This window comes from Macaca thibetana, chromosome 9 (genome assembly GCF_024542745.1).
Source record: "Macaca thibetana thibetana isolate TM-01 chromosome 9, ASM2454274v1, whole genome shotgun sequence".
In the NCBI taxonomy this organism is placed as follows: domain Eukaryota; kingdom Metazoa; phylum Chordata; class Mammalia; order Primates; family Cercopithecidae; genus Macaca; species Macaca thibetana.
Genome location: NC_065586.1, coordinates 61,748,526 through 61,762,709, shown reverse-complemented (window position 1 = coordinate 61,762,709; position 14,184 = coordinate 61,748,526). Strand labels below are relative to the sequence as shown.

General features: G+C 54.0%; 2 protein-coding genes across 4 annotated transcripts in view; one reads left to right on the top strand and one right to left on the bottom strand.

Moving 5' to 3' along the window:
* PCBD1 (pterin-4 alpha-carbinolamine dehydratase 1) overlaps positions 1 to 14,184 on the bottom strand; it is a 1,172,580-nt gene that overhangs the window by 829,423 nt on the left and 328,973 nt on the right. The window contains exon 1 of one of the 3 annotated variants that reach the window (XM_050803696.1): positions 7,639 to 7,642. The exons of the other annotated variants lie outside the window; for them this stretch is intronic. The gene's annotated coding sequence lies outside the window, so the exon portion shown is untranslated. Of the gene's footprint in view, positions 1 to 7,638; positions 7,643 to 14,184 lie in introns of those variants that run through there. 3 annotated transcript variants of the gene reach the window in all.
* Positions 1 to 14,184, top strand: part of LOC126962500 (cadherin-23-like) — a 340,014-nt gene that overhangs the window by 295,593 nt on the left and 30,237 nt on the right. The window contains 3 exon segments of the mRNA XM_050803593.1: positions 2,745 to 2,861; positions 6,426 to 6,538; positions 7,692 to 7,799. Coding sequence (XP_050659550.1) covers positions 2,745 to 2,861; positions 6,426 to 6,538; positions 7,692 to 7,799 — 338 coding nt within the window.

The window sequence follows — 14,184 nt, the reverse complement described above, 5'->3', positions numbered from 1 at the left end:
GATGGTGGAGTCAGGGGTGGTGGTGTCACGGGTGGTGGAGTCAGGGGTGGTGGAGTCAGGGATGGTGGAGTCAGGGGTGGTGGAGTCAGGGGTGGTGGAGTCAGGAGTGGTGGAGTCAGGGATGGTGGAGTCAGGGATGGTGGAGTCAGGGATGGTGGAGTTAGGGGTGGTGGAGTCAATGGTGGTGGAGCCAGGAGTGGTGGAGTCAGGGATGGTGGAGTCAGGGATGGTGGAGTCAGGGGTGGTGGAGTTAGGGGTGGTGGAGTCAGGGATGGTGGAGTCAGGGATGGTGGAGTCAGGGGTGGTGGAGTCAGGGATGGTGGAGTCAGGGGTGGTGGAGTCAGGGATGGTGGAGTCAGGGGTGGTGGAGTTAGGGGTGGTGGAGTCAATGGTGGTGGAGCCAGGAGTGGTGGAGTCAGGGATGGTGGAGTCAGGGGTGGTGGAGTCAGGAGTGGTGGAGTTAGGGGTGGTGGAGTCAGGGATGGTGGAGTTAGGGATGGTGGAGTCAGGGATTGTGGAGTCAGGGGATGGTGGAGTCAGGGAATGGTGGAGTCAATGGTGGTGGAGCCAGGAGTGGTGGAGTCAGGGATGGTGGAGTCAGGGGTGGTGGAGTCAGGGATGGTGGAGTCAGGGATGGTGGAGTCAGGGATGGTGGATTCAGGGATGGTGGAGTCAGGGATGGTGGAGTCAGGGATGGTGGAGTTAGGGGTGGTGGAGTCAATGGTGGTGGAGTCAATGGTGGTGGAGCCAGGAGTGGTGGAGTCAGGGATGGTGGAGTCAGGGATGGTGGAGTTAGGGGTGGTGGAGTTAGGGGTGGTGGAGTCAGGGGTGGTGGAGTCAGGGATGGTGGAGTTAGGGGTGGTGGAGTCAGGGATGGTGGAGTCAGGGGTGGTGGAGTCAGGGGTGGTGGAGTCAGGGGGTGGTGGAGTCAGGAGTGGTGGAGTCAGGGATGGTGGAGTCAGGGTTGGTGGAGTCAGGGATGGTGGAGTCAAGGGTGGTGGAGCCAGGAGTGGTGGAGTCAGGGATGGTGGAGTCAGGGATGGTGGAGTCAGGGATGGTGGAGTCAGGAGTGGTGGAGTCAGGGATGGTGGAGTCAGGGGTGGTGGAGTCAGGGGTGGTGGAGTCAGGAGTGGTGGAGTCAGGGATGGTGGAGTCAGGGGTGGTGGAGTCAGGGATGGTGGAGTCAGGGGTGGTGGAGTCAGGGATGGTGGAGTCAGGGATGGTGGAGTCAGGGATGGTGGAGTCAGGGGTGGTGGAGTCAGGGGTGGTGGAGTTAGGGGTGGTGGAGTCAGGGATGGTGGAGTTAGGGGTGGTGGAGTCAGGGATGGTGGAGTCAGGGGATGGTGGAGCCAGGGATGGTGGAGCCTGTGGTGGTGGAGCCAGTGATGGTGGAGTCAGGGATGGTGGAGTCAGGGGATGATGGAGCCAGGGATGGTGGAGCCTGTGGTGGTGGAGCCAGTGATGGTGAAGTCAGGGTTGGTGGAGTCAGGGATGGTAGAGCCAGGGATGGTGGAGTCAGAACTAGTCTTCCCTGACACCACAAGCCCTTCTAAAGAGAACCTCTGGGTACCACTCTGGCAGCTGACAATGAGCTGGGTGGGTGCTGGGCTGTACCCAGCCTACCCTTCCTGTCCTAGTCAGGCATCGCCTGGAGAATGTCACTGCTAAAGAGCCACGCCCAGCACTCTCCGCCATCCCTGGGGACTCTGTCAAGGAGAGGCCTTCACTATGGCACTTAATTGTCTTCAGGGGTATGTTAGGGCTCATGTGCCTGTCCTCCTGCTCAAGACAGACCTGAGGGTCATATTTGAGGACCCAGGACCACAGGGCCACAATGACCTGCCTGGCCCCTTGCCCCTCGGGACTGCTGATTCATCTGCTGGATGGTCACCACCAGCCCTGCAGCCCAGTGGAACTCCCTGTGGGGCTCAGCCTGTGGCCTCCATGCTTTATCCCTCAGGATCCCAGCAGCAAACCCACAAGTTAGATGGTGTCTTTAGACCCGGTCCCAGGGGAGGAAATGATGTGCAGGCAGGTGAAGGCGCCTGCAGAGGCCCTGCGGGTTCCAGTCTGGGTGTGAAGATTCCAGGAGCCTGTGTACCAGACCTCCTCGCCACTTGGCCAGAGCTGGTAGTTGGGTGGCGGGAGAGGCTAGAGCCAGCAGCCCTGGTGGGCACAGCTGCAGGACAAGCTGCTCTCAGGGTCTGGACAGAGTGGCTGGAAAAGCTGATCCCTTGAGTCAGGATTTCACGGAACTGGAAATAAAGGTGAAGGCCTTAACTGAACCTTAAGGAGAAAATAAAAACCCTTATAAATTCCCCTGTGAATGAGATAAAACTAGAATAAAATTGAATATAGTAAATATAGAATAATTTAGTATGGAGCTTCCTGTCTTTTGACTCCAAGTAAAAGCTGGCCAATCTGAGTGTATTTAATATAGTGTCCAGCCAGGCAGGGGCTGGGGAGACAGGAAGACACCAGAGGGCCCAGTCCATCCCTAAGCATCTCATGGAGCCTCATCCCCACCCAGCCCAGCGATCTGGGCTCCAACAATGGTGATTGAGCCGCCCTCATCCCTGGGGTGTCCCAACAGGCAGGCCTCCCACCTCCCTGAGAGCTGGTCACTGGGAGGGTCCCATGTCCTCCTCTTGGGCCAGCGCAAATGCTGCTCCCAGGGCTGGGGCCATGAGCTCAGGGGCCCAGGGTGAGCAGCACCCCCTGCCCCCACCTTTTTCCCCCTGAAGGAGCCACGGTGCTGTTCCTAAATGCCACAGACCTGGACCGCTCTCGGGAGTACGGCCAGGAGTCCATCATCTACTCCTTGGAAGGCTCCGCCCAGTTTCGGATCAACGCCCGCTCAGGTGAGCCCCCGACCCCAAGCACCCTGGTCCTCCACACCCTGAGGCTGACTGTCCATACCCGACCCCAGAACCAGCCTCTGGGCCCAGGTCTCCTTCCTTTCAGTTTTGAGCAGGCCAACTTTGAGCACCAGTGTAATCCCTGAAATATTAATTTGAGTGTGATTACTGATCTTACCCAAAAAAATCACAACGTGAATTGATCCAGGGAAGAATGTCTTTCAAGGGTGAAGAGTTGTATTATGTTTTAAATGTGTTCCATCTTACAAACAGCTGGTTAACACATCCTTTTTCAGGAACACCTTTATTAAAGCCTCAGTGTCCCCCTCCCTCAGCTCCTGACCTCATTCTCAAAGCTTGGCTCCTCTTCTTACACAGATGTGTGCCTCAGTTTCCCCAGCTGTAAGATGAGGAAGATCATGTTAGGGCTGCTGTGTGGATTAAATGATGTATAACAGGGAACACACTTTGAATAGTCCCTGGCACACAATAAGTGCTAAAAATATTACTATCATTGTTCTCTTTTATTTATTCACCTGTGAGCCCCCTGCCCCAAGCTCCCATCCCCTGACTCGTCACACCATCCCCTGGATGTAACTCTCTTCTTTCTTCTTCATCTCTCCATGTACATTCCTCAGTTTTCTCTCTTCCTTGAAGCTGGGAGAAAAAGTGGGCAGAAAGAAGCAGCAAGAGACCCAAGCTTTTCAGCCAGGCCTGGGGAAGAATTGGGGACCTCTGTACATTCGTTCATATGTTCATTCAGAAATTGGGGTGGGGGCTGCTCTGAGCCAGGTGCTGTGCCAGGTGCTGGGGTACAGGAAGGAATAAGACATGGCCCTGACCTAATGACATTCCCAGTCAGCTTAGTGGGCATGCAAGGCACCCCACTTCCAATATCTATTTCTGTATGAGTTAAAGGAACTGTTGATGCTAAACAGCTACACCCTATCTCAGTGGCTTGAGACAATAGAAATTCTAATTCATATAGTCAACCCAGGCAGATGTTGAGTGACAGCCTTCCACATGATGATTCTGGGGCCCAGGCCCCTTCCATGTTGTGGCTCCAAGGTCACTGCTGAAGGGAAAAGAGAGCATGGGTTATCGGACTAGGAGGAGGTTATGGGCCAGGCCCTGCCTGGCAGTCACATCCAAGTAATAATTATCCCCTGGAAAGGAAGCAGGGATCTTTGGTGGACACTGGCCATCCCTGCTGCAGGTGGTCAGTGACCCAGCAGGGCATTAGCTCTTCCTGCTATCCATCCCTCCGCGGTGGAAGTCAGCCTTCAATCCCTTTTTTGTACCCTTTTCCTGGAGGCTTGGGGAGCAGATGGCCGGTTCTGATGGGTACAAAGACTGAGGAAGGGGACCCAGGGCCACTGTGAGCCTGTTTTTCTATCTCTGAGAAAGTGGGGGCCTTCCTCTCTGCTCTCAGGAGTGTCCCCCACAGTGAGCCCTCATTCCCAGGGGTCTCAGAGTAATGTCATGAATGAGTATGAACCACATGCCCAGCACTGTTCCAAGGGCTCTGAGCAGCAGCATCTCATTCTGCCCTCCTCACCTGTGAGGCAGGTACTAGCCTTATCCCCATTTTCCAGATGAGGAAGCTGAGCCACTGGGGAGGTTAAGTAACCTGACTGAGGACTCACAGAGCATGAACTTCTGATCCAGAATCCAAACATTAAAGTTTCCATTATATGAGTAGCTCCCTGACCTTTCAGCCACCCCTGCCCTTGCCTCCCCAGTCAGGGCTCCAGCTCCACCTGGGGCCTTTAATGACACAGACTTTTTCTTGCTGCCTTAACAAGACTTTGGCTCCAAAGGTGTAAGCATTTTCCTCTGAGCTCCTCGGTCAAATTAGCCAGGCCTGCTCCACGGAGGTGGCCTTAATTGGATCTAATTTCCCAGACAGGAGAGGCCATCTATCATGCCGACGAGTTCATGTTTAAAACTTTTTAGATTAATTTCTTCCTCGCCCTGCCAATTAATCGACACCACCCTGGCAGAGAATGTGGCTTGTTTGGCAGACCTTTGTGAGTCTTCCATTCCTGGCCTTAGCACCTAAGCTGCCCTGTCACCCACTCCCAGCTCCCTGCTCAGCCCTGCACAGACCAGAGGGCAAGCCAGCATGCCACGGAGGGAACTGTCAGGGTAGAAGCAGTCCTAAAGGCAATCTGGCCCAGCTGCCTTGTTTCATGGTGGAAAGAACCAAGCACAGAGAAGTTAAGCGACTTGCCCCAGGTCACACAGCTCAGGCAATGGGGATAAAAAGATGGATAGCACACAGGCCCTGCCCATGGGGAAAGCTCACAGTCCGGTGGAAGGAAACAGTCATTTTCTGAGTGTTGGGAGCCTCACCTAGAATTACTTTAACCTCACAACAGCTCTGCGTGGAAGTCACACTAATCTCCATTTTATAGATGAGAAAACTGAAGCTTCAAAAATTTAAAATTTTCCAAGGCCAAGCATCTGGGAAGGTCCATAATCAGAATTCAAATCCACGTCTCACATCCTCACCACGTGGGCGCTCTCCCATGGCTGATGCGAGCTGGTGAATGGCCTGGCTGCAGTGACTGCTGAAGTCTGCTGGGACTGGCTCACCCTGCTCCCAAGAGCTAGCGAGGCTCTCAGCTGTGAACTCCATATTCAATACCATCAAGTTGGTAGCTTAAAATGGGCCCTGCTGGGGCTATTTACACCAAGGAAGTTGGAAAATGCCTTTTTTTTTTAAATTTTGGGAGCCAGTTGTCAAACATTTACCAGCACACCACTATCAGGGTGTGCTGGTAAATTTCAGTTACACCAAAATACAAAGAAAGACCAAATACAGGTGAACAAAAAATTTTGTTTAATTGTTCAGATTTAGCATGCTAAAAAAATTCGAGGCCATGTAATTATGCTGTTCACAATGTAATTAGGAAATTGTTTTATAACTATTAATTATCAATGCACGATAAGGCTGGATAGGTTGAACTGTCCAGTAATGAGTCATAAGTTAGAACGCGTGTGAACACCTGGTGTTTTTCTTTCCTGTCATTGTATTTCTGTGACTATATAAATAAACAGTGCCTGGCACTGTTCTAAGATTTCCATGATCTTAATTAAATTAACCCCATGATAGCCCTATGAGGTAGGTCCTATTATGGTTCCCTTTGGACCCTATGAGGAAACTGAGGCACAGAGGATTGAAGTACCTAGCTCCAGGTGATAAAGCCAGTAAGATAATGTCAAAAGTCTAAACAAGAGGTGATCTGTGACTGAGCTCAAGGCCTAATGGCCCTCCTGCCCTGTTCTCCAGCCCCTACCCTGAGAATCAGTCTAGATTTTCCCACATCTGCAAATATTTCCTCCCTGTGGGGTTACATTACCCAGCTCTGGGGAGCTGGCTCCCAAGGCATGGGAGCCCTCCTGTCTCCCACTGTGATGAGCACCATCTCAGGAACACATCCAGGCTGCCAGATCATGGTAGTCTGCTAACATTTCTCATGCACGTTCTCACTCTCTCTCCTTCCCTCACTGTCTCCCTAGCCCACCCAAGGCCTCTCACGCACCCACTTCTCTCTCTGGCAGGGGAAATCACCACCACGTCTCTGCTTGACCGAGAGACCAAGTCTGAATACATCCTGATTGTTCGCGCAGTGGACGGGGGTGTGGGCCACAACCAGAAAACTGGCATCGCCACCGTGAGTGTGCTCCCCTCCCATGCCCCAGTTCCCCTCGCCAGCCAGGCTGCTGCTCCCCGCTTGTACCTCTGGACCGCCGTGTCCTCAGCCAGTGTGAGGCTTTGTGAGAGTGAGCAAGGGGGCGAAAATGAACTCAGCAGCGGCAGAGGTCAGTCCCCGGGGCCACCGCGGCTGTGGGGAAGAAAGGCGTCACCACCAGGAATGTAGGGCCCTTGGGAGGAGCAAAATGAAATACTTTCTCTCCTGCCCCTAAAAATCCAGGAGGGCAGGTGGCAGAAGGCATGAGCCCTATAGGCCTCTCCGTGCTTGGCACCGGCCGACAGAGCAGAAGCAGGCATTCCTGTGAGGAAGAGCAGCTCAGAGCAGGAAGCAGGGCCCTGGAGGGTTCCTGGGGGCTTGTTCTTCCCCGACTGATGTGCCCCGGAGAGTAGAAAGCTAGAGGAACGAAATGTGGGGGCCTTGAATGAGCTCTCGGCTGCAGAAGTGAAGGGGGAAGTGAGAAGCGCTCTGTGAGAGAGGAAGCGGGAGGACCAGCTGACAGTCACTCCAGCCACCTCCCCGATTTGTTCCCCATTCAGTTTCTTTGGCTCACCCTCAGAACTGTGGCCCTCACCCAGCCTGCAGCAGCCACTGCATCCTTACCCAGCCAGAGAGGCTGGAGATGGTATCGCGTGGCCAGGGATTTGGTGTGAAAATCCCCAATGCCCTACTCTGTCAAGGGAGGCCCCTGCTAATAGGAATCAGCCCTATAAATAATGTACCTGGTGGCAGGTGAGCAAAGAAATTGCTTGGCTTATAGCTGAGATGGGGAAGCTCAAGGGATCCTATTAGATCCCCCACCCTGTCAGTCACCTTCAGCCAAGACTGGAGGCGGGGATGGGAGAAGTCGCAGATCACAGCAAGGATTTCAGGGGTCATCACATCCATTCCACTGCCTCCTGATGGGACAACACTGGAACTCTCTCTCCTGAAGGGGCCTGGCTCCTTCCTGTCCTCCAAAGCCCAGGCCCTGCCCAAGGCTTCCAAAGTTGGTGGAGCTGGCGGAATGAATGCCAAGATTGCCCGTGGGCATCTGAGCATGTTTCCCCTGGCAGGCCCTGCCCCGGCCCATCTCAGCTGGGTGCATCTCCCAGTACCCCTTGTGGTTTCACAGGTAAACATCACCCTCCTGGACATCAACGACAACCACCCCACATGGAAGGACGCACCCTACTATATCAACCTGGTGGAGATGACCCCCCCAGACTCTGACGTGACCACGGTAGGTGGTGGCAGAGCAGCAGAACCGCTAGGCGGCCCTTCCCAGGGGTGTGTGCCCCTCCCACCGCGATCCCAGGAGGCCTGCCCATATGGGGCTGGTGGACTCTGTGTCCCTCTGAGCTGGCTCTTGCAATAGAGTTCTAGCAGTTCTCCTGCATGGTGAAAGGCAGTCAGAGATCAAGGTGCCTCCAGTGTCAGTAGGCCTCAGGCTTTGTCACAGGGAGATTCAGGCAGCCCAGGGACAGTGGCAGGGGAGCTCTGGCCGGTTCCTCTTGCGAGTCACACGTGGCCTTAGAGCCCAGGACTCTGGCCACCTGCTCTGGAGAGCTGCCACCCCTACACTGCACAAGCCCCAGCTCCACCCCAGCACCTCTCTTTCACTGTTGTGCCCTGCAGCTCCCCCACAGGCTGGCCCCCAGGGCTGCCCAGCAAGGATTTTGTTCACCTCAGGAATTTTCTGGCACAGGTTTGCCAGGTTTGCACAGGCTCCTGTGTGTGTTGTGTGCTCATGCACAGGAATGTGCACAACTCAGGGTGCAGAGGGGAGACACAGCCAAAGCCAGGGCATCCACAGGGGAGACCAGAAGCCTGGGGACACTGAGAAAGCCCAGGTCCCAGTCCCATACCATCTTCTCTGCTGGGAGATCCACGTTTTTCAACCTTCTCCCCCACATCCTGTACACCACACAGCCTCACTTGGGGAGGCTTGTCCCCACAGGAACAGCCCCACTGCCACCCACCCAGCCCTGTGGGGGACCTGAATCCTGACAACTCACAGTAGCGCCATTGACTGAACAGCTGGGATGTGCCCTGAGCTTCACCTGACGGCTTCTCAGGAACTCTCTCCTCCTCACCATAATCTCACATGGCACAGGGATTCCGCTGCCTCTGTACCGTGGAGGAGACAGACTTAGAGCTTGAAGGCTTGCCCAAGGTCCCAGAGCTTGTAAGGGGTGCAGTCGGGACTCGAACTCTGGTCTGTCTGACTTGGAGACAAGGGATTGGAAACCACCTGGCCCAGTCCTTATTCCTCTGGGAGGGGGCATCCACACACCAGCTGACAGCCGTCAGTGAACATGTGGAAAGGAAGATAGGCATGACGGCCAATCCTTCCCTCCCTCTCTTTGTCCTTCCTTCCAGGTTGACCTCCTCTCCCATCCAGAGCCACTGCCAGGTATGGCTCTGGCGCTGGAATAGGCACAATGGAATAGGGCAGAGATGAGGGATCTGGAATCTGTGATTTTTCAAAGTCCCGTAGAGGAATTCCTTCCAGCCCAGGGCCAGGTTTAGAAACCATCACCCTTACCCTTTGACACAGCTCTCTAGGCTCTTTGGTGGGTGCTCTCTGCTGCCCCCTCGTGGGCACTGCGCTGCCCCAGGATAACTTTCTCCCCACCCCAGCCAGGGATTCCAAGAGCTGGGGCTGGATCTCACCTCTGAGTACCTTCTGGTCAACCCTCACCTTTCCCTTAGGTTTCTGGGAAATTCCTCCCAAAGGGAACTGAGGGGCAGATGAGGAAGGTTGCTCTGGGAGAAAGGGGTTGCATAGGACACCAGCCTGGATTGCCATTATCAAACAGTATACCCAGCAGACAAGAAGTGGGTGTGCCAGGTGAGGACTGCATACAGCCTTGGGCATCTGCAAGCTCTGGTCCCCACGCCCTTCACCAGGTCTCCTGCCCTCCGCAAGTCCTTCTGAGCCATGAACAGGCACGAACAATGGGCCAGGGGCCTGCTGCGCAGTGCCTCCTCACTTTCCAGGAAACCCACAAGCCATCAGGGAACGCCTACTACATGCCAGGCCCCACGCTTGTCTGGCTAAGGGTACAGGAAGCAACACCAGGCCGGATGCAGTGGCTCATGCCTGTAATTCCAACACTTTGGGAGGCCAAGGCAGGCAGTTCGCTTAAGCCCAGGAGTTCGAGACCAGCACGGGCAACATAGTAAGACCCCCACTTCCCGTTTATAAAAAAAAATTTTTAAGTAGCCAGATGTGGTGGTGCATCCCTGTGGTCCCAGATACTCAGGAGACTAAGGCAAGAGGATTTTTGAGCCTGGTAGATTGAGGCTGCAGTGAGCCAAGATCACACCACTGCCCTCCAGCCTGAGTGACAGAGTGAGACCCTGTCTCAAAAAAAAAAAAAAAAAAAGGAAGCTCCTGCCCTGCCTGCCTTTGGGGAGTGTCATGTCACTCTTCTGTTCAAACCCCAATGGTTCCCATCTCACCCTGTGCAAAAGCCAGAGTCCTTGCCAGACCTACAAAACCCACAGGGTCCACCCCATTGTCACCCCTGAGGAGCCAGCCGTGTCATCCCAATCTGTAGTACAGAGCGGGTGTGGCTGTTCCACCGCTGGCGTCTGGTGGGCACAGGCTTGAGCTTTTCAGTGCCCCAGGGTAGTATTTGAGACCTGAAAAATAAATGTGATGGCTTGAAAGTTCAAAGAGAAAAGGACAAAATCAAAATTAAAACTTGTTATATGAAACATCTATCAGATGAAAGACAGCAGTTTCAGTAACTATGAAATTTAGTGTTTGTGAAAATTTCATTACATTTGAGGACAAATTGGAGGTTCGATTTTTCTAGAATTCTTGAAAATTTTCCAGAATTTTCTGGAATTCCCGGTTACATATGATGATTGCCAGGAAATCAGAAATCAAGAAGCTTCAACGTTAGTCAAGTTTGTCATAGCCAAATATTTTGAAAAGGAAGTTATAAAAATTCTTTCAAATTGTATAGCCATAAAACGTATATGTGCATTCGTATGTATATATATGGGTATGCTTCATTACCTTGGAGAGGACCCCCTGGGGCCTTGAGGGCCTCACAGTGGCCTAGGATGAGGTAGGGTCTGTGGCCAAAGTGTGAGGTGAGGTGGCTACAGAGGGAACGGCTAACCGAGGTTCAGGTAACAGAAGGAGGAGGTGATATTTGAACAGGGGCTGGCCCACCATCTGACTCATCTCCCACCCCACCATTCCCACACACCCACGCCCACAACTACCACCCATCACCAACCCACAGGCCTTTCCTTTCCCTGCACCCACTCAACTCTCCCCGAGCTCAGAGCTTTTGTACAAGCCCTTTCGTCCCTGACCCCTGCTCTTTCCATAGGCAGCTCATTCTCTTTCATCTGTCCCAGCTTAAAACATCAGTTGTCTTAGAGAGGCCCTCCCTGACTACTGTCTAAAGTAGCTTGGACCCCTCTCCAAATTCTGTTTCCTGCAGAGCTAGGCCCACGATCTGTGCTTATTTGTTTGGTAGGCTATTTGCTTATTAAGAGGCACATGGTTTAGTGATTAAGCAGCAGCCTCTGGTACCAAAATGCCCAAGTTCTCACCCCAGCTACACCACTTACCAGCTGTGTGACCTTGGGCAAGTTGCTTAACCTCTCTGTGCTCCAGTTATTCTCATCTAAAACATAGGGCTAGTAAGAGTCCCCACCTGATAGAGCTGTGATCAGCGCTTACTGAGCCGAGATATAGGAAGCACTGGCACATGGGGAGTGGTCAGTAAATGGTAGCTGTCATTATCATCACTATCATTACCATCATCTGCTTCCTTTGATTGACTCGCACCTATCTTGTTCACTGTCAAACCACACTGCCTAGCACAGTTCCAGGCACATTGTAGGTGTTCAAAATATTTCAAAATATGTGTTGTTGAGAACTGACTCAGCTGGTGAATATCTTACCTTTCCTTCCCCCAACCCCCCAGCTCAGCCAGGCGGTGGCTGGGTCTTCCTTGTCAGAGGGAGACTAGGGCGTGTGGCCCAAGACTCTCTCAAGAGCCCCCTCTAGGCATGGCATGGGCCATAGCCCCTGGAGTCGGAGGCACAAGGCAACCCCAGTGATTTTCAGAGCTTGCATGCAGACAAGTGTCTTCCCACATGTGGCTTCATTTGGGTGCATTTGGAGTTGGTGCAGTGTGTGCATCTGCATGCACCGGGTGTGGCCTGGCATGCAGGCACTGAGGAGGTCCACCTGCACAGGCGTGCGCTGGCAGAGTGGCCATCTCTGTCTGCAAGGGAGGTTTTGGTCCCACTCTCCTTTCTGGCTCCTGCAGCTGCCTTCAAGGACCTGGCTGATGGGCATTGATTTAGAGCCTTTCAGAGCCCTCCAGCAAAATAAAGGAGAGGGGAGAAGCAGAGAATTATTCCCCGTCAGGCCAGGAGAAAAATGACGGGTGTGAAATGGGAAATAAATGAGGGGAAAGTGGTGAGATTCTACAAAATCGCCCAGCAGGGAGCCTGCAGGAGGGCTCACAGCCCTCTGCCCTCTCCTGTACTCCCAACCCACCCTGTGACCAGAGAGTGGCCAAGAGGCCCAAAACCAGTGCCCATGCCCCAACCAGGGTCACTTGGAAGCAGCTACCCCTGGCACTCTCTGGCATGGTGGGGGCAGGAAGAGGGAATAGAAGAGGAGAACCACCTCCCATGTGAAATTTGTCTCAGCCTGTTCAGCAACAGGCCTGGCCTGGAACAAGTGATTCAACTGCTCTATTCCTCAGTTTCCCCATCCAGAAAAATAAAACAGGGAGAAAATCATCTCTCCCCCAGGCTGGGTGTGGTGGCTCACACCTGTAATCCAAGCACTTTGGGAGGCTGAGGCGGGAGGATCACTTGAGGTCAAGAGTTTGAGACCAGCCTGGGCAACATGGTAAAACCTTGTCTCTATTAAAAATACAAAAATTAACCAGGCGTGGTGGCTCTTGCTGTAATCCCAGCTATTTGGGAGGCTAAGGTGGAAGGATCGCTTGAAACCAGGAAGTGGATATTGCAGTGAGCCGAGATTGCACCACTGCATTTCAGTCTGGGCGATGGAGCAAGACTCCATCTCAAATTAAAAAAAAAAAAAAAATCTCCCTTTTCAAACTGTTGAGAGAAGCATTGTAAAAACGCAAGGAATGCTGGTCTTCTATGTCCATCTGTGAAATGACTTGGCCTGTTTTAAATTATGCCTGGAGTACCTAAGAGCCCCGTCTCCTGTTTGCAAAATGGGGGTGTTGGGGTCCCCTTTATGGAGGCTAGGGAAACTGAGGCAACATGCCCACAGCAAGATAAGGACACCTCAGGCCTGGAAGGCAGGGACCTCCCCTCCCCTACCCTTTGATGCTGCAAGGCTGGGCCGAGGAGAGGAGGGCTGAGCAGTCCAGGGTGGGAGTGGGGGCTGCCCCCGCCCCTCTGAAGGGGCAGCTGGCCAAGGGCGCCACAGCATTCAGCCCTGCATCAGCCTCTCTCTCCCCGGCCTCCCCAGGAGCCATGGACAGGGTAGATGGGAGTACTCAGCCGGGGCAGCTCGTCTGTCTGTTCTGGTCTGGTGGCCCCAGAGACACCTCTGGCTGGGGATTAAGCAGAGGAGGGACAGATTCTGCTGCCAAACCACAAAAGGCTCCACATCAAGTAAGATGAAGGAGCTGACAAGCCTGGCTGTCACCACCGAGTGTACTGCAGTTAAGAATAATCCTGTCCTGATGTGGCCCCAGGGACTGTGGTCACCTCCCCCGCACTGGTCTTGTCCACCCCGGTGCCACAGTGGCCTCTGCAATGCAAGGTCAGGGGTGAGCGAGGGGTAAGAGCCACCTCAGGAACCTCCAGGCTGGGAGCTGGGTCAGCTCCATGGCTGGGGCTGTGTGACCGTGAGACTGGCCTGTGCCTCTCTGGGCTCTGCTTTCTCCTTGTGGAAAGCAGGGCGGGTGGAGGATGAGGGAGCTTCCCCACAGAGCAGGGGATCCGTGCACACAGGGGGCCTCAGCGAAGACGGGGAGCCCTCAAAGGCTGCAGGGGGCCCTTTGCCTTTTGTTTACGACCTGGCTGTGTGGGATCTGGGACACTAAGGGACAGCAGGCTGTGGGGTTCAGCGCCCCTGGGTTAGGGCGGCACTGAGCACTGACCCCTTCATGACATGGGGGTTATAAGTGGGGAACAAGGCTGTGGGCTGGGGAGTTGAAGGGGCCAGAGTGTCTGAGGCCCAGTCCTGAGACCCTGCCCCTTATCAGGGACGGTGTACCTCCCTTCCAGGGAGCTCCACCCTCTCCTTCCTCAACACTCCCCCAGCCCCACAACTGCCCCAGATAACTGGGTCCTGCATTCTGAAACTGGGGCCCAGCCATGGTTTCCTCCACATGCCCTGTCATCTCTGGTGTCACAATCTAATGCTTCAAAGAAAGGAAGGAAGGAAGGGAGGGTTTGATGAGGAGGAACCCAGTCTCCAAAATCCAGGGTTTCAAATCCTTTCAAAAATCTCAGCTGGAGTACAGACTCCCCAGCCCTTCCCAGCCCCTCCCCTAGAGAACTCCTGCCTCCCATCCCTCTCAGACCCCGCTACTGGGCCCAGCAGGGAGGCTCACTTCCTGGGCTGGAGCCAGGATGTCCCCTCCCCAGGACCA